This window comes from Lactuca sativa, chromosome 8, assembly GCF_002870075.4.
Source record: "Lactuca sativa cultivar Salinas chromosome 8, Lsat_Salinas_v11, whole genome shotgun sequence".
In the NCBI taxonomy this organism is placed as follows: domain Eukaryota; kingdom Viridiplantae; phylum Streptophyta; class Magnoliopsida; order Asterales; family Asteraceae; genus Lactuca; species Lactuca sativa.
The window spans coordinates 12,635,344-12,655,516 of NC_056630.2; the positions used below are offsets into that span (position 1 = coordinate 12,635,344).

At 34.4% G+C, this 20,173-nt stretch overlaps 2 protein-coding genes across 2 annotated transcripts; both read left to right on the forward strand.

Annotated features, from left to right (window-relative positions):
- Positions 1 to 1,734: 1,734 nt before the first annotated feature.
- LOC111904031 (protein YLS7) lies at positions 1,735 to 7,335 on the forward strand. Its single transcript, XM_023899811.3, has 4 exons — positions 1,735 to 1,887; positions 3,377 to 4,390; positions 4,848 to 5,122; positions 6,354 to 7,335. The coding sequence occupies exons 2-4, from the start codon at positions 3,493 to 3,495 to the stop codon at positions 7,137 to 7,139; spliced, it is 1,959 nt and encodes a 652-aa protein (XP_023755579.1). The 5' UTR covers positions 1,735 to 1,887; positions 3,377 to 3,492; the 3' UTR covers positions 7,140 to 7,335.
- A 664-nt stretch (positions 7,336 to 7,999) lies between these two features.
- LOC111904030 (65-kDa microtubule-associated protein 3) lies at positions 8,000 to 12,023 on the forward strand. The gene is made up of 13 exons (XM_023899810.3): positions 8,000 to 8,293; positions 8,744 to 8,816; positions 8,901 to 9,107; positions 9,206 to 9,445; positions 9,529 to 9,738; positions 9,835 to 9,990; positions 10,063 to 10,222; positions 10,306 to 10,457; positions 10,574 to 10,661; positions 10,745 to 10,818; positions 10,890 to 10,964; positions 11,056 to 11,338; positions 11,465 to 12,023. Exons 2-13 carry the CDS (start codon positions 8,745 to 8,747, stop codon positions 11,908 to 11,910), a joined length of 2,163 nt encoding a protein of 720 aa, XP_023755578.1. The 5' UTR covers positions 8,000 to 8,293; position 8,744; the 3' UTR covers positions 11,911 to 12,023.
- The last annotated feature ends 8,150 nt before the right edge of the window (positions 12,024 to 20,173 follow it).

Consider the following 20,173-nt stretch of genomic DNA (forward strand, 5'->3'; position numbering starts at 1 on the left):
AACATGTTATAACATGAAGTTAAGGTGGTGTTCCCATGTTATAACATTGTGTTAAGAGGAGAGAGATAGAGAGATAAATATGTGCAACTAATGAGAGGAAAGAAAGACTCCCGCTACAATATGTTATCACAATAACATCTCTTAACATAACACCAAATAACATGAGAGGGGGCGGTGTTCTCATGTTATGACGACGTTATTTGATGCCACATAGGCATAACGCCTCTTCCCTGTTGCCCACTCCGTGCACTTTAAGGCAAAAGTGACTCAACCAAGTCATATGACTGGTATACTAAAATGTGTGACTTTGTTTGTTGACCACTTACTTCAAGTCACTTTTTTTTTTGTCTCAATGCGTGATTTTGACGGGCAAGCCAAGTTAAACCCAATGCATATGCTGACTCAGTGTATAATCTTCTAGAACTTTTTGAATCTTCGAATTTTTCGACTTTTGCATATCAGGTTCAGTCTTCATAAAATATGGATAACAATTTCACATCACGTCAACAACCTAAGTACATTACAAGCCTCGAACCACTTGATTGTGTTCTTACGTACGTCGAGTTTGTATATACCCAACATTAGGCTAAATTCATGTTACTTATCATGATAAATATCTTGACCCTTATTAATGTTTTTTCATATGAAATGTTTTCCTTACTTATCACATCTATTAGTCCTTTTGAATCAAGTCCATTTTTTAATTATAACCTTAAGTATCCATGTGGTATAATTTTGTTTCGATTCTGGTCCTTGATCTGTAATACTTGATTTCCAGGTATTCCATTTATGCCCTTGGTATGAGAATTATTTGCAAATAGGTCATTAGTGACATTTTCGTAATTTTTGGGAATTGCTTGAGTACGTTGGGTGTACCCAAAGCGTACGTTGAGTATATGTGGTCTGGATCCAAAACCCTAATATTTAGGGTGTGTGCACTATTTAAACACCTTTATAGCCCCCATTTCATCGGTCTCCGGTTCCATTTCGACCCCTTTGCGAACCCTTGTGAGTTTTCTTTTATGTTTGTTTTTCCTTTTCATAAGGATTGGAAGAGTCTGAACACTATGTCAAATTATGAAATTTTAGTTGTGTGTCGTTCATGTTTAATATGGACCCTCAATGTTGGGAAATCTAAAACCAATTGCAGCCTCCCACGTGACTTTCCTTTTTTTTTTTTCACAAAATATAAATATTAATCTATTTTATTCATCTCAAATTTGCTTTTAACATACAACCATTATTGATATATGTGTAAATTGCTAATAAATTGAAGAATCGATTGTTACTGTGCAGAGAATATGATACATTGTTCCGAGTGATTTTTACGATGCACACCGTAACTCCAACACAGTTGCACAGATTCTTCCCTAGTTAAATGTAATTAAAAGATAAAATATATGAAAATTCTAAAAGTATTTTTATATAAGCAAAGGATCAACCGAAAAGAATTAAGGACTAAAATTGATATTTCTTGAAACCACATGTACCGTTTCAATTTATGAAGATTAGTCATGAAACAATTAGAAGGTTCAAGGACTATGAAGTGAAAAAGGAAAAAACTGGACTAGATCCATAAGTTAAGGCAAACCACATGAAAGAAATTCGTAATTTACTCTGAATAAAATAATAATCGTGCAAAAGTGCTAAAATTTACATAATTACATGAAGTCAAATCGGTGACACGGTTATTCAAAAATGATTCAAATCGCTTTTATATAATTGGATCACAAATCTATATATATATTCTTTTGCCGTGCTTTGGTTTGCTCTGTCTGCTTACCACGCTTCGCATAAATCTCTTCTTCTTCTGTGCAATCGTATCGCGGCTTTTCCGGCGACCGCCTGATCCTCAACGATCTCTCAAGTCCTGCGGTCCATAGACGGGTATGTTCAACAGTATCACTATCTTCACGCGCTGATCACAGATCACACGATTCTAACCCCATTACATTTCATCATTTGATTCAGAAGTTCGATTTGATCTGCTTAACAAAATTCTGGCAAATTTAGCTCGAATGTTTTGTTTACAATCCGATTAATGCTTTTAGGTTTGGGACTATATAGTGTAGCCACCGTAATTCTTATAAAAAATACCACAATTGCACGTTTTGAGTCTCACATTCTCAGTTTTCACGCTCGCAACATCTCAATTCTTAATTGATTGTACTGAGGCTGTCATAACTCTCTTCTTACTTCTTAGTGTTAAGGTTCCGTGTGGTTCATATACGTACTTGTTTTATGTCAAAGTTCTACAATGAAGCAAGTACAATGCAACGTTTTGTTTTGTTCAAAACTTGTAATTTCTAACATGGCTATTTGACTTGTAAATCTCTATCAAGCATGATTTATGATCACATTCTGTAGAATCTCCATCATGCGTAATAACATAGAAAATTGTGATATCAGATTTGTCCGAATTAGTGATTGGCAGTTTGGTTAAGCATCGTAACCCAGATAAATGGCATAGGTTTCTTGTAAAAGCCCAAACCTTGTGCAGTATGTGAGTGGTTTGGATTATGTCAGTGTGGGTTGTACATGTTAATGTAGGCACTTTCTGCAGTTAATTGAGTGGTAGCTTTACTTTTGTTCCTTAGCGTACTCTTCTAGATGTTTACCCATGGTTGTAGATATAATGCTGTTTAATTGTCCAAAGTCCAAACTGTATGGTTTTCCTTGTATCCGGATATTTTTTTTTGTTTTCAATACCCTTCCGGCATGGTGATCATTTAAGGTCTAAGGCTTTAAGCGTTTTGCTTGGGCATGCCATGTTATTCTAGGTATTTAAAGAATCAGATTCCTTTTCAGATGAGTTCTTTACATGAGTTACAATCTTATATAATTGGAGGTCTAGATTTGGTTCTTACGCATGCACAATGATATATGTCAGAGTTTTTTTAGTGTAAGAGACATTTGAAATGTGGTGCATATCATGTTTGCAAGGATTCAATAGGTAATTGTAAATTGATGATATCTGGGAGGTATTGCACTTATTTGATTGGTAATAAGGGGGATTTAAAGTGTAAATAAAGCATCCACTGAAAAAACAAAACAGATAGGGAATAGGAAGATCTCATATTTAAATTAATGGGGAAGTCTATTCTGTATTTCTGTCACCTGTTACCTTATTCTTTTGACTATATTGAATATAGCTTAGCATCCAAGGAACCATGAAAGCATAAAGCACAGGATTGCCTATACAATCTATTTGCTTATAGCGAGATCATTTCCTGATGCTATATTTGCATTTTGTTTAAATGCATCTGGAGTATTACATATTTCTTACAGAGTCTATATGAAGTTGAAAATAAGTTATTTCCTATATGACTAGCATTATGTTCACATGTTTACTTATTTCCCTTTCCGCATGCTACAGGTGGATTTCATTTCATTTCGTTGCTAAAAAATGATGCAATGGAGGAGTTAATGTCTTCAAGGAGAATCCTTTACCACTAACATTGCTTCTTTAGTTTCTTTGGGTTTTAAAAAGCCATGGGATCGGGTTCCCCTAAACCAATGGTTGCATATCCAAAGACACTTCTACCAATTGCAACTTCAGTGGGGGGACTTGCCTTGTTCTTAATTTTTGCCTCTTTGCTTCTTGTCTATCAGCCAATTGGATCTAAAGTTAGTGGCTACTTTTATAACCTTGATGAAGCTAGCAAAATTGAGTTATCTCCCTTTAATAATGAAACAAGCATATTTGAGAACAGGGTTAATGATACAGAAACAAATAATAAGATCGTTGATTCAGCTACTGACAAGACTGTTGATTCATCTACAGACAAGACTGTTGATTTTGATATTAATAACACTGTTGATTCAGATGTCAACAAGACCATTGATTCAAATATTAACAAAACCATTGAGTTGGATATCAGCAAGACTGTTGACCCAGATGTCAACAAGAACATTGACTCAGATGTCAACAAGAACATCGACTCAGATATAAACAAGACAGTTGATTCAGAAATCAACCAGACGGTTGACTCAGATATCAACAAGAAGACGGTTGAATCGGATATCAAGAAGACGGTTGACTCAGATATCAACAAGAAGACGGTTGAGTCGGATATCAAGAAGACGGTTGACTCAGATATCAACAAGACCGTTGACTCAGATATAAACAAGACTGTTGACTCGGATATCAAGAAGATGGTTGACTCAGATATCAAGAAGACGGTTGACTCAGATATCAACAAGACCATTGACTCAGATATCAACAAGACCATTGACTCGGATATCAACAAGACCGTTGACTCAGATATCAAGAAGACGGTTGATTCAGATATCAACAAGAAGCCGGTTGACTCAGATATCAACAAGAAGCCGGTTGACTCAGATATCAACAAAACCATGGATACAGGAACCAAGAAGAGTGTTGATTCAGGTACCAATGCTGTCAATGCCTTTACAGCTAGTTCTAAGGGGTTGTTTCCTTTTCACTTGATAGGCTTAATAGGTTAAGCACTTGATTGGCTGTTTCTTTTTTCTATTTAATCTGGACAACAACTTAATGGGCTAAGCCACAGAACCTGGCTTAATGTATTAAGACAATAACCCTTTACCTTTTTTCCCTTCTTTTTTTCCTCCCAACTCTTGTCACGTCAAATTTTGATGAATATAGTTAAAATTGATAAATATTGTGAAATCTAAGGGCACGTCTGATTGAGACAGCTTATTCACTCCAGAATAGAAAAAAAGCTTATGCATACAATATACAACAGTTTATCCTGACAGAAATCATAAGGCATTCAGCCAAACACTTTATTGATATAGAAGTTAATGGGAAAAAGTTATGGATATGCTATAAACTTATATATGGTTTTGATGGCTGGGATTTGTAGGGTGTGATCTGTATGATGGGAAATGGGTATATGATTCAGCTGGACCTTTATACACAAACAGTTCATGCCCTGTCTTGACACAAATGGAAAACTGTCAAGGAAATGGTAGGCCCGATAAAGACTATGAGAATTGGCGATGGAAACCCACAAAATGTGATCTTCCTAGATTTGACCCCAAGAAGTTTCTGGAATTGGTGAGAGGAAAAACATTAGCTTTTGTAGGTGACTCGGTTGCCAGAAATCAGATGGAGTCAATGTTATGCATACTTTGGCAGGTAAGTATTGCTTCGTTAATATAAATACTAGGACAAAATATATTTTGGTCATTTTTCTGGTTTAATTTAACACTATATTTCTGTTTCATCAATGAAAGCCACCTAAATTTGACAATCTTTCTATGTCAACCACCTTGACCTGCTATAGAAGGTTAAAGTGGTCACAATACAAATTTTATCAAAATTCTTTCAGTGCCAAAGTTTAGTATCAAAATTTTCACTAAAGCCACTAAAATTTGACAAAGTTTTCTGTTGTGACCACTTTAACCTGCTATATCAGGTCATAACAGTCAAAGGGTTAGACATAGAAAAAATTGTAAAACTTGGGTGGCTTTCATTGACGAAACCGAAGTATAGTGGATAAACCACATAAAATGGCCAAAATATAGTGACTTTTATGTAATTTTTCCTAAATAAATAACCACAAGGAAATCTTTTGATGACATGGATTCCTATTTTTCAATGTTATTCCATGATCAATACAATTGGAATGATTTTTATGAAATCAAACTCATTTGCAACTTTGTATTCATATCTAAGCTCTAAAACTGTTATTAATGTCATTTACGAAAAAGAAAAAAAACATTGTGTATATTTTGTGCGATTTTTTTTTTTTGCTTTTTATTTTGGACATGAGCCTTTAAATTAGGTTGAATGCAAGAAACAGTAACATGCTTTTATTGATTTTTTATTATAGCATCTACTTTCGTTTCTTCGTACTACAACATTGTATATTGAAAAAATTTACCCAAAACCAGCAATGTCATCCAAATACAAAGCAATTTTCACTCCTATAATTAGGTAGCGTAATGAGTAAATAAGAAAAAATTGAAAGTACAATGCTATAATTGGGTAGATTTTTTAAAATACAATGTATTAATGAGAAAAAAAGTATAATTTTGTAGTAGAAAGAAATCATAGTGTGATGCTGTGATACACACAAATAAAGGAAAGTATACTGTTATTTCTTGCATTTTATCCCTTCAAATTATCAGCAAAACACTATAAGTTCGAAATGTTGGTCTCAAACTAGTAGAATTGCATATAAATTTTAAATTAGGAAGGGGTATTAGGTCTCTTCTCCTGTTGCTCTTTAATTTTTTTCTTTCGGTTTTTCGTCATTTTATAAAATTTAGCCACTCTAACTACTTTTTTTTTTTTTTTTTAATCGTGATTCAATCATTGTACTTTTTTCTTTCTGAATTTCTGAGAAATATTCCAAAAATTACAGGTGGAAGTTCCAAAAAACCGAGGGAACAAAAGAATGCAACGTTATTATTTCCAATCAACATCCGTAACAATCATACGAATATGGTCCTCATGGCTAGTCCACAAAACAACCGAAAAATTCGATTTTGCACCCGAGGGTGTAGACAAGCTCCACCTCGACATCCCAGACGAAACTTTCTTAAATGACATTCCCACTTTTGACATTCTCGTCCTTTCCTCCGGTCACTGGTTCGCTAAACGAGCCGTGTATATTCTAAACAACGAAATCGTGGGCGGACAATTATGGTGGCCCGATAAATCCCGCCCCAAAAAAATCGAATCCCCCGAAGCTTTTAAAATATCTGTAGCAACTATTATGTCCACCCTGGTGACCAGCCCGAGTTACACCGGGCTGACTGTGGTCCGGTCGTATTCACCGGACCACTACGAGGGTGGAGCCTGGAACACAGGCGGGTCGTGCACCGGGAAGGTGAAACCCGCTGTGGATTTAGTGGAGAATGGGTTTACGAATATAATGCATGATAAACAAGTGTTAGGGTTTAATATAGGTGTGAAAAATATAACGAATAAATCTCGGGTTGTTTTTATGGATATAACCAAAGCTTTTTCGTATAGGCATGATGGTCATCCGGGCCCGTATAGGAGTCTTGACCCGAATAAGGTGGTGAAAAGGAGTGCGGATGGGCGGCCCCCACCGCAGGATTGTTTGCATTGGTGTATGCCAGGCCCGGTTGACACGTGGAATGAGTTATTGGTTGAGGTTATAAGGAGGGATTTTGAGGGATGACTTTTTGATTGGTTTGGTTTTCATATGGTGTAGAGAGGAAGGATACACTAGTTGTACTATGTTGTTATAGATAGGCTGCTGCTAATATATGAGTTTTATAATTTCTTTTTGTATTACATTACATTGTGATACCCTCTTTGAATTTCTGACCCTTTAAGTTATATGATATATCGGAATATTATTATTTGATAAATAATTATTACTGCACTCCTACTTATAATTAATTCTAACACGAGAACTACTAAATTTTGTGTCTCAAAATGACATGTAGATCTCTCTCAAGATTTTGAACATTCTTACATCTGATTTTGATATACTTGGACATATGACCAAAATATAGATCAAGAAAAGTAAAGATACACAATCCACAAAAACGATATCCAAAAATTGCTTCTCATTATGCCCTCCTGTTTTATCACCCCAATTCTAACAAATTGTATGTTCCTTTTGGTTGTGTATCAATCATTTGTTTATGCAGCTGAGTTTATATCAATCATTTGTTTAATTGTATTTTGTTATGGTAAGATTTAAATTTTACGAGAGATATATTTCAAACCTTATTATATAGACTTATTTAAATCTAATGATGTAGATCTATTTTAATATGTTAATAATTTGAAAGAATCTGGAGTGTTTTTAATATGTCAATACCTAATTCTGTTCTTTATAAAACAATGGTACGATTAGTATTAAACTATTAATAATCATTATAAACTACTTAAACTATTGTATTTTGTTTTATAGAAACATATTTTATATTAGCTACAAACCAAACATTCATTTTATTGTTGTTACCGTTAAATACTACTGGCCCATGTTTGAAGGGCCTTTCCTTAATTAATGCTCCAAGTGACAAACGAAAAAGGTACAGTGGGAGAGACAACACACGCACTTTCACTCGCTCCATTTGAAATTCAAAATTTTTTCCTTCTCTAAATTAATTCCATTATCAATTGTCTCATTTATCATATTCTCTGTTTCAAACGGTCGAATTACCTCTCCATCTCTCGATTTCAAATCTTCAATTTCTTGCATTTCTCATACACAAACTTTGTTTCTCAACTATCAGATCGTGTTCTCTGACTCTTTCGCTTACTTCTCCACTACAAATTCACCAATCACTTGACCTTGTTTGCGAATCCACACAAATTCAGGTTTGGGTTTTAGATCTGAATTGTTTTTTTGTTTCATTTGTCAATTTCTTCTAGATTCTGCTTTGATTAGCCCGAATGCGTGCTTTCGTGTACTCAAATTTAGTAAAAGATAAAAGTTAGGGTTTGAATTTTGTAATTGTCAGCTTTGATTGAACGAGTGTGTGTTTTTTTGCTACCCATTTGCTCATAATCTAACGAGGGATTTTCTAATTTATCTGAATTATTTTACTTCTTACTTGTTTATCTGTTGATTATGCTTAAATTATGTACTCCTTGTGTCTTAAATAATGTATACAAAAGAAAGGATAAGAGTTTGTGGAGCGAACTAAATGTAAATGCCAAAGCGATGTGAAATTTCCAAAATCTCAGGCCTCTTTCTTCATCAGTGTTAATAGACTGATTCAAAAAAGTTTGCATTTTTCCATCTCACATCCAAAAGTTTTGTCTCAGAATGTCTACACCCTTAAACGATCCACTTCTGCAAGTGGAAACTACATGTGGATCCCTTCTTTATGAACTTCAGGTATCCTTCTAAACCATTTTAATTTCTACTACCCCCATATTTCCAGTTAAACATCTATAATTTATATGCAAATCACGAAATCAGATAATATGGGATGAAGTTGGTGAGTCGGATGCTGAAAGGGACAAAATGCTGTTAGAACTTGAACGCGAATGTCTTGAAGTATACAGAAGAAAGGTAGATTTGGCTAACAGAAGCAGAGCTCAACTAAGACAAGCAATTGCTGATTCTGAAGCAGAATTAGCAACCATATGTTCTGCCATGGGGGAACGACCTGTTCACATTAGACAGGTAATGATATAGTTTCAGATAAATAAAATGATATATTCTTTTGTTTTTCTTAAATGTAATTCTCACTTACAACAATCTATGTTATGCTACGTTTTCAGTCTGATCAGAATTCTGGGAGCCTAAAGGCAGAACTCAGAGCCATTATTCCTGAACTAGAGGAAATGAAGAAGAGAAAATGCGAGAGGAGGAATCAATTTATTGAAGTTTTAGAACATATACAGAAAATAAAAATGGAGATTTATGCAACTTCTTTCAAAACTGTATTGGATGAAAGTGATTTATCTTTAAGAAAGCTTGAAGAACTTCGTGCACAACTGCAAGCACTCGAGAAGGAGAAGGTGAAATTACTTGTTTGACCTTAAAGTTAACTAGTATCACAAAAGCATATCACTAATTACTTCTTACTGCTTCTAATATCCAGAGTGAACGTATTAAGCAAGTTGTAGACCACATGAGCACTTTAAATTCACTGTGTGTGGTGCTTGGGATGGACTTTAACCAGACAATTCAAGAAATCCATCCTGGTTTATCAGAATCAGAAGGAACAAAGAGCATTAGTGATGATGTCATCAGGAGGCTCGCAGTTGTTATAGAAAGATTACATGAGGTCAAAATAGAAAGAATGCAAAGAGTAAGTACAATGTCGAAAATGAACTGAAATCACTATCTTGGTTTTTTTGTTAGCCCTTTATTATATGTTGACCTTTTAAATTGTGATTTTTTTTAGATTCAAAATCTTGCAAGCTCTCTGTTAGAGCTTTGGAATTTGATGGATACACCAGTTGAAGAGCAGCAGGTGTTTCAAAGTGTTACCTGCAACATAGCTGCTTCAGAACAGGAGATAACTGAGCCCAACATGCTGTCTATTGAGTTCATTAATTTTGTAAGTTATTTAAAAGCATGAATTAATGGAAAATATAGAAATTATAACGTGTTTTTTTTTTGTTAAAAAAAGGTTGAGGCTGAGGTGTCACGGCTTGAAGAAATGAAGGCTGGCAAAATGAAAGAGCTTGTTTACAAGAAAAGATCAGAGTTGGAAGATATTTGCAGGAAGACACATTTGCTTCCAGAATCCGATACTTCAATGGAGATTGCCCTTCAAGCTATTGAATCTGGTATAATATATGAAGAGTGACATATTACTAAATACTAACAACAACATTTACTGATATATATATGTTTTGATTGATAAATGAAGGAGCTATTGGCCCTGATAATCTCCTTGAACAAATTGAGGTTCAAATTGGGCGAATTAAAGAGGAAGCTTTTAGCAGGAAAGAAATACTTGAAAAAGTTGAGAAATGGATGGCAGCTTGTGAAGAGGAGTGTTGGCTAGAGGAATATAACAGAGTTGATCTTCTTTCTTTTTTTCTCTATTAGTTTAATCTTTTTTACTATTTCTTGTAACTACCCAACTAATCGAAATTATCTTCTTCTTTTTTTTATTTTTTTTTAAAATAATCTAGGATGATAATCGGTATAATGCTGGAAGAGGTGCTCATCTTACACTAAAGCGTGCAGAAAAAGCTCGTGCCTTGGTTAATAAACTTCCAGGTAAATGAAAAACAACCCTTTGATTTGATCATTAATTACTAAAAAGAGTACTTATTTTTATTATTATTTATTTTTTGGAACAGGAATTGTGGAAGCATTAGCTGTGAAAACAATAGCATGGGAGAATGAGAGAGGAACCGAGTTCACTTATGATGGAGTAAGAAAAAATCTTGATTTTTTTGCATCTAATTTCAAGAAATCTAATCTGCTTTATATTATTTTATGCAGATCCGACTTCTTTCCATGCTTGAAGAATACAAGATTTTAAGGCAAGAAAAAGAGGAAGAACGAAAACGACAACGGGTATAAAATAAAATTTAAGATATCAATGCTAATCTAATTTCAAAATCTTTTTATTTGAGAGTTTACCATTTTTCATTTTGTGTGTGTTTAGGACCAGAAGAAACTCCAAGAACAGTTGATAGCAGAACAGGAAGTGATGTTTGGGTCAAAACCAAGTCCAATGAAACAAAGTGGGAAAAAGGGGCCTAGGATGTCTTGTGGTGGGGCGAGTAACAGGAGATTATCAATGGGAGGTGCTATGCATGCACCTAGTAAAACAGATTTTCATTCCATTAGAGCCACACCAAATAATAATAATAATAATACACGTGTCACTAAAAAGAATGATCGTCACTTAAATAATAAGGATGATGGATTTGGAGCCCTTTCAGCTGGTATATTTCTCAATAATAATACATGATTCCTACTTTCATTTAGTTGATTATAACAATATATAATACATAACCTTTTTTTTTTTTTTCTTTCTAACTTGTTTAAGTTGATTAATATATATATTTCAGGGAGGAGAGGTTTGGACATAGCTGGACTTCCTGCAAACAGAAAACATTCACTTAGTGAAATCGAACAACCACAATCACTCTTTCGCAAACCCTTTTCTCCAATTTCTTCAACAGAATCATCAAAATCATTATTTGAAGATTTCAACAGAAAACACGAAATGTTGCAGAAAACAATTCAAATCAACACAACGCCTTTTGCTACACCTTCAAAACCCACAGCATCATTGAGTGTTCCAGATGATGAAAATAGAACTCCAAAACACAACATGATTCCAATGATACCTTGCACACCATCAACAGTGTCTGTTCCCATGCAGACTTCAATGACACCATGTCTGAAGGAGATGCTGATTCCTGAAGAGATTATTGAGTACTCTTTTGAGGAAAGGAGAGCTGGTTTTGTGCTTCCAAGAGCACATTTGAAGACAGTTATTACTGCTATTTGATGCTTTTTTTATGGATTTAGTTTTGTTTATTGTTGTTATTGACGTATTGATGCTTTGAAGTCAATTGTGTTTGGCTTTTACAAAGCTTATGTGAAGAAGAAGCTTGCTTTTTATTTCTTTATGTTTTCTTTATCAACCATTTTAACCTGTTAAATAGGCCACAACAGAAAAATTTAGTGTCAAAATGGCCAAAATATAGTGGGTTTTTTTTGGTATATTTCCCTTAAAATATAACACTAATTTGACAAAAGAAAAACATTGATAATGGTTGGAACTTATTTCATTCGTTAAAATAGATTTTTAGACAAAATTGGTAAACCATGTTAAATGTGACAAACATGCTAAGTCCAGGGACCATTTCTATAAAAAGGCAAAGTTAAATAGATACACTACACAGTACACACACTTTTGAGTAAAAGAAACCATTTACCTTTTTACTGCAATAATGTCTGACCATTGACCAATTATGCAATTCACACGAATTATACAAATAATTTGAAATATACTAAAATATTGTATATCTCTAGGTCCTAAAATGAAACGTCTATTTAATAAATTTAAATGTAATCTTTTCTTATGATTTTCTTTGTGCAAAAAGATCAAACTTGGATTTGTGTGGATGCTGAAAAATGGACATATTTGACATCTATTTTTTAATTCCTTTGATGCGATTTGGATTCGACCCCACCAAAGGCCATTCTTATTGCAATTGCAATTTTTCTGAAATCAAAACAGCATTTCGTAATCATGCTAAATAATCAAAATTTAGGCAGCAGTTCAACTACCCCCAAAATATTTATTCAGAAATCGTATATGCCATCAACCCTAATCGATTCAAATGGACTTTCCAAAAATCACATGAATAATTAATTACACTTAAATGAGTCAATGAGCAAGGGATAACTGCAATTTTTCTTTTTCAGCCTTCCAACCTTTATTAATCTTGTTGATAAATTCTTCTACTCTTCTTCTGAGATCATCATCCTGTTCTTCCTCATTCTCTTCGACTGATAAAGTGCAGTCATATGACAGTTCGTCAACGTCTATCAAGACATTGACACTAGTTTCCTGAGTCAGCGTAGTTGAAGTGGTGGTTTCGAAGCTTTTGTTGTTGTTAACGGCGGGATGTAGCGGCAGTGGTGATGGTGGAGGATGAATTGGAGTAGCTGTGCAGTTATGGTGAGAATTTGAGGCGGGTTCCAAGCTAACAAGGATCAGAATGACGATGATCAGATTGCATAAAAGAAAGATGAGGTGTGGATTTGAAGCAGCAACTGCGATCAGTTCGCATGTGAATTCAAACATGGTTTATCGTATGTGTATACGAGAGAGAGAGAGAGAGAGAGAGAGAGAGAGAGAGAGAGAGAGTGTATGTTGAATACTTGAATTGGTGTTGTTTGGGAGGGATGAAGGATTTATAGGAAGAAGAAGAAGAAGAAGAAGAAGAAAGAAGAAGAGTGTGCTGCGTAAGCTTTTGAATAGGCGAGGTGTGATGTGGAAGTTTAACGAGGGGTTGACTAGTTGACTTTTGGAAATAAAATGGAATTGTCTCGGTAATATACTATGAAATAGGCATATAAATACGGTGAATTTATGTTAAAACTACCATTAAACTAAAAAAAAACTATTACTATTTTTTCAATTGAAAAATATTTTAAAAATTGAAGCCAAAGTCTTTTATATTTTAATGTTCGGAAAAATAAATTACAAAGATAACGAAGTTTTCAAAATGTTTAAAAAATATCATTGTTGATTTTTTAGTACAAAAATTAGAATTAAACTATACTATTTGCACACAGAATAGCAACAAAGTATACATATATTCAAATAAAAAGTTGTGATATTATCTCACATAAATGGAAAAACAACTTAAAATATAACAAAGTTTTCAAAATTTTCAAAAAATATCATTATTATTTTTTTAGTACAAATATCATTGAAGTATATTATTTATACACATAATACCAACGAAGTACACATTTAGTATAAAATATATCGTTGAAGCTTTCAAAATGTTCAAAAATATCATTTTTTTTAAGAGCACATTTTGTTAACTTTGTTGTTGTCGAATTATATATGACACGGTCACCGGAGATCATGCACCGTTATATTAGTTCATAACAGTGAGTGAATGAAAGAGAATTCACAACTAGTGTGACAGTACACATCCTTGATTTTACAACCGACTGGATGTTGGGAGACTCTGATTTTAAATGATGTTTTGAAAACAACGGTTTTGTAACACTTCTATTAGTAAAAGGGTTGTTTTGGAAGTTTTAAAAATTTCCAGTTTTTGGGATATTACACTTGACTTTAGGCTGAGTACGCTAAGCGTAAATCTGGCTACGCCCCGCGTAGCTAATTAGGAGCTCGTTTTCATGATTTGTGCTTTACGCCATACGTAGAGCCTTGGTACGCTGCACGTAAGGTCAACTGTGTTGACCTTTGACTTTTTGATCGAGTGTGACTTTTGATCAAATTGTGAGGGTTTTGGTCTCGGAAAGGGCAAAATGGTCTTTTGCCCAAATTGTGGATTAGACTTGGCTTGGGACTAGTTGAGTTTGGATAATTACCTTAATTGCTTGTTAGGATTATTTAGTGCGATTAATAGGTGGAGTCTAGTTCCGACAGTTCGGGTTTGAGTTTTACTAGTCTTCTCTACGAGGTGAGGCTTCTCACTATACTTGCCTATATGGTAGTATATACGTGCTGAACAACTGGATCTTATTTTCTATTAATGTGATATGTGTTACTACGTGTACTGAGGCTTCGGGTAGTCTCCAGGGTTGCTGATAACCCACAAGGTGTACTGTAACGCCTGTGTTTCCGGGATCGTCATTAATATTGATATAGTAGTCTAGGTTAACCTTTGTAACCCGTTTTGAAATAATAAAAGTGTATTATTTGAGTATTATGTGTTATGTGCTTAATTGTGTGTCTTAATTTAATTAAAAATAAAAATAAGCGTCAAAATGAAATGTTAGATAAAGCCAATATCTATAGATAATGTTGTAGTAATTGAAACGAGGTTTCCGAATATATAAAGAATGCCGAAATCCGAGTTATAACGAAGAAGTTATGACCTGTCGAAGTTTCGCGACAGAACCGACAACGCTGAATGACGTAAAAAGTGAAATTTACGTTAGTGTGATATTTAGCCTTAGTGATCTAAACAAATGTTGTAGAGTTCCTTAAACCGAGAGCGTGCATGAAAAGAACGCCCAAATTTGACTTCGTATGAGGAAATTATGATTTTTCGAAGTTTCGACTTAGCGGTATGCAGCCCGAATACTCGAAATAGAGATCGAGTGATATTTAGCCAAAAATTTCTAAATGAGAATTGAAGATCTCATTGATAGTAGTCCAACGATAAAAAGACAGACGAAAACGGAGTTCAGATGAAGGAGTTATAAATTTCGAACAGAGTTTTCCTGTCCCGACCTACTAAAAATAATATATAAGTAATATACTTATAATATATTAAAAATCAAGTCAAAATTATCCAATGGAGTCTAAACGAGAGTTGTAGAGCATAATCTCACATTCACGTCGATATAAAGAACGTCGAAAACGGAGTTCGTATGCGAAAGTTATGAATTCCTGAAGTTCGGGGCGCGAAACCCAAAAACTGTCAGATACCACGACGTGGCAAGCAGTGCCACGACGTGGACAGTCTTCTGACACCTCCAGGAGTCCCCCAGATGCACCTTGCGATGACGCATGTAGTGATGACCAATCCCATGACGTGGAAAAAGGTGCCACGACGTGGCAAGGTCCAGTTTTGCCCTATAAATAGATTTGAAGGGCCAGCCGAGTTTGGTTGCTCATTCTCTCATCTCTCACCTGTATTGCATCGATTTACGTGCAAAGAAGTACCCCCGAAGCCATGTTATCATTCCGAGACCCGAAGTAAGTCCCGAAGCCCGAAGATCCAGAGAAGTGCAATTCCCGAGCCGAAGCTCTGCTCGCGAGAAGCCCGGTTTTTGTGAAGATCTTCCAGATCTACCGAATGATACTACTTCTACAAGTCGTAGTGTTGTCCGATCATCTTCTGATCAAGTGAGTGTGTAGTTACTTTCTTCTAACGCATAACTATGAAGTATTTTATACACTATACGTGTTATGTGTATATTTTGTTGTTATATGTGTGAATGTATATTCACTTTCTTCTATCTCATAGATATGATTTATTCTCTATGAAATATATGTTATGTGTATGTGTCTCATCTGTTGATTGGAATATGTATTGAATGAGAATGCTATACAGGTTTTTAAACTATGTATAAAAATATATATTTTTATCTACTAATATATTGGGTAGAACATGGGTAGATAGTTGATGTGTGATAAACAGATGAGAGACCTCAATGTTGTTGTTGTTGATCTAGTTATTCAGTGGAGTATGGATAACGACCACAGACTCTTGAGATAGATGTTGTTTTAGGGACATAAAGTGAGGATAACGGGAATGGGTAATCGGGTTGTTGTTGGTTGCTGAAATTAAATATAATTATTTATTGTGGGTTGAAAACCCTATATGCTCACCAGGCTCCCAAGCCTCACCCACTCAGTTTATTTGTATTACAGGAAGTGGTGCAAGAGCATAAGATGGATGAATCATTGATTTGTCTTGTTTACAAGTCTGTATATGTATATATTTGTTGAACGACTTGTAATGTTATTGTTTATGCTTTATGGTCTGTATCCGAACATGACATCCCAAGTTTTGATTATATAATGAAAATGCATCTCTTGATGAAATGCTTTGATAAATATTATTTTATCATATTTTGTTTTGGGAACAAATTCTGCAACTTTTTTAAATTAAAAGGATTTACTCTGAAATTATTTTAAAAAGCATAAATGAAATCGGTCTTTTCTGGCCGTGATTTTGGGGATGTCACATGTACTGTTTGCCCACTAAGACTTCGGGTAGTTTACAGGGTTGCTGATAACTCGTAGTTGTTTATTTGTGTTGTGTTTTATGTGGTATTTTGGGGGCTCACTAAGCTTTGTGCTTACGGTTTGTGGTTTAAAGTTTTCAGGATTTCTTATATTAAAGGAGGGGCATGACTCGATTGCGTCGCATCCATGGGAGATTTATGCACATGATAACTTTTGATTATACCCTAATAAATGTTTTGAGTTAAATGGTTTTATCTAAGATTTTCGTAGTTGTGAATTGAATAAACACTTAAATTGTTAAATGAAAATTTTGGGTTGAAATTTGGGCCATTACACCTAATCTAGTGTATATCTTTAACACAAAGTGTCAGGTATTTAATATATAATCGTGTTTTTAGTAATAATATTTCTATTATTATTATCATCATGTAATTATATATATATATATATACACACACACACATACACGCACACATTTTAACACATATAAAATCATATTTGGTTTGCACAACGTATGTCATCAAATATACATCTAATCACATATTTCAGAAAATAATCATATATTTCAAATATAAAAGTTTGAAAAATAGTAATACGTTTAATAAATACTTGTACTAAAATTATTTTCATGAAAGTAACTATGCACTCACATGATTCAGGTGGAAGATCCTCGGGAAAGCTAGCTCATCTGCTAATACTTCAACTTATCCCCTTTCAACATCCTACATACAAATATTACTATGTTTAAGTAATCGTTCATATTTATACGAGTTTTGTTACTATTTTTGGATTCCTCAACAATCCCAATGAATACATCAAGATCTATCAAATAAGGAAAAATCAGGCAAGATCATATCGGAGGTAGGGTCCGTTTGGTATACATGGTATATTGTTTGGAAACACCACTTTAACACCTCACTAAATCTAATCAAGACATCATTCTCATAAGTAGATCAATCAGTATTATGATTGGAATCACTAGTAAATCTTATTTATAAATTCTTAATAACGACTATGGATATAAATATAAGTTACACTTAAAGTGTGGTAAATGTGGCTTAACTTACAGAAATTTATAGTGAAAGGTCGGAAATTGTGCGACAGAACTTCGACTCGAAAGCTCCTTTTCGTCGGGCTCCTAAATATCTCAGAGTCGTGCTAAAGTAAAATTCTCTTGAATCTCGAAAAACATCAGAATATTCGAAATTATAGAGAGAGTTAAGAGTGAAATGCGTGTGAAGAAGAAATAAGGGTTGACAGCTATTTATAAGCACTCTGGACACGTGGCATGTCGCGCCTTGTCTTGGGGGGCACAGTCATCCACCGAAATCGTGACACGTGGCGCAATTCTAGTGGGGTTGCATCGCAAATGCTAGATAAATCTATCGAACTTCTAAAAAGCGTATGTTTCGCATACGAGCTCTATTTTTGACGTTCTTTATATCCATACATATCTATCGACAAGTACTACATCTTTAATTTAGACTCTGTCGGCTAATTCTCATCCTATTTTAAAAATTAACAGTCTCTGAAGATTAAACTGCAAAAGACCGTGTAAAATTTAGAACTTCTTCATACATACTTCGTTCTCGATGTTCTTTATATCGATGAATTGATATTTATGAGATCTCTAATTCTCATTTACATTGTTGTTGATAACACTCAATTGATTTTAATTTTGATTTTTGTGTCACGTACCGCTGCACCAAAACAACAAAAAATCATAACTTCATCATACAAAGACAAATTTAGGTTTTCGTTATATGCACGCTCTTGGAATTACGATTACTACGACGTGCATTTAGATTAATTAGGCTAATACGCAAACTATCTTTGATTCATATTTTACGACCCTTTGTCGTACAGGGCTGAATGCGAAATTTGAAACATCATGAATTCTTCATATGAAGTCAGTTTTGGGCATTCTTTATACCCACATAATCATCATTGCGTTTTCTACAATTGTCATCAAGATTATTTATCCTAAATAATCTTTTATTTTTAGACATTTATTTTACGTAATTCGTTAACTTTATAATAATGTTTTATTCAAATATTATGACCCATAATACCTGCCCATAAAACATGTACACAATATAAATTTTATTTATATACTTTATAATTCCTTAAAATTTATAGCTTGAATTCGCGAGTGTTATAGTATTATTTGTATAACACAAGTTCCAGGTAAATATTTCTTTTGGTGTTTATGACAAGTAAAGGACATCATATGTGGATTTTGGAGAGGCCACGACGTGGTGCGGGGAAACACCATGACATGGCGTTGTCTGAGAAAGGAACGTGCGTCTTTTGGACGTTACGACGTGGCGGCGGCCAGCATGCAAACCCTAATTTTTCGGGTCTTAATCCCTATTTAAGGTATGTGGTGGCTAGGGTTTGCTTACCTTCAGCCTTCATTACCTCCCTTTCGACCTAAAAGCAATTTCCAAATAGTCTATATCAGAGCTTTTCCCAGAAACCATAACAAAATATGAGGAGTTGTACGATCACGCCTTTGCCTTGTCGCGATCCCCCGATGTACCTGAAACAGTTGTTGGATTAGTGTCTAAGTCCATAACTATTTTGGTATGTACTTGACCCGATGGTGCATGGTCCTTTTGGGTTGCCTTCACCAAAGCAACTTGATTGGAGAAATAAATAGAGAGAGAGGCTATTATGATTTATTAATATGTTATAAGAATAATATATTAAAGGAGAAATCATATTTGTTTAATTAATATTGGTCAATAATTAATTAAGAATTAATTTTGTGATCAAGTGTAATTAATTAAACTAGAGGGGCTGAATTGTAATTATGCGATAGTTACTAAATAAGGTAAGGATTATCTTATATATATGGTGAACGAATTTGAGGTGATAATCACTTAGAATTCGACTAGGATAAGGGTTTCTAAGAGTTATCTTATGGTTGCTTGGTGGACAAGCAACTAGATAAGGATAAGGACTGAAAACCTAATCCCAACCCTATATAAAGACCCCTAAGGCCTTAGAATTCGTGTACTTCTTCCCAAGAGGATCTAAGGACGAATTCTAACCTCCCTCCTCTCTCTTTATACCTTCTCCACTTGCTTATGGTGTTTGTAAGCCATTAGAGGAGTGACACTTGTGACTCTCAGCTTTCCAAGGTCAATTCAAGGAGGAATTGGATTGTTATTGCTATATAACAATCAAGGTATGTTCTTAAACCTATTTACATGTGAACTCTGATTTCCATATGCTAGAATTAGGGTTCAAAGTCTTGGATTCAAAGTATGTACAATAGAGAAACCTAGATCCAAGCTTTAGGGTTTGTATGAGCACATAGGATGTCTTATGACCAAAACCCATCAGTGGTATC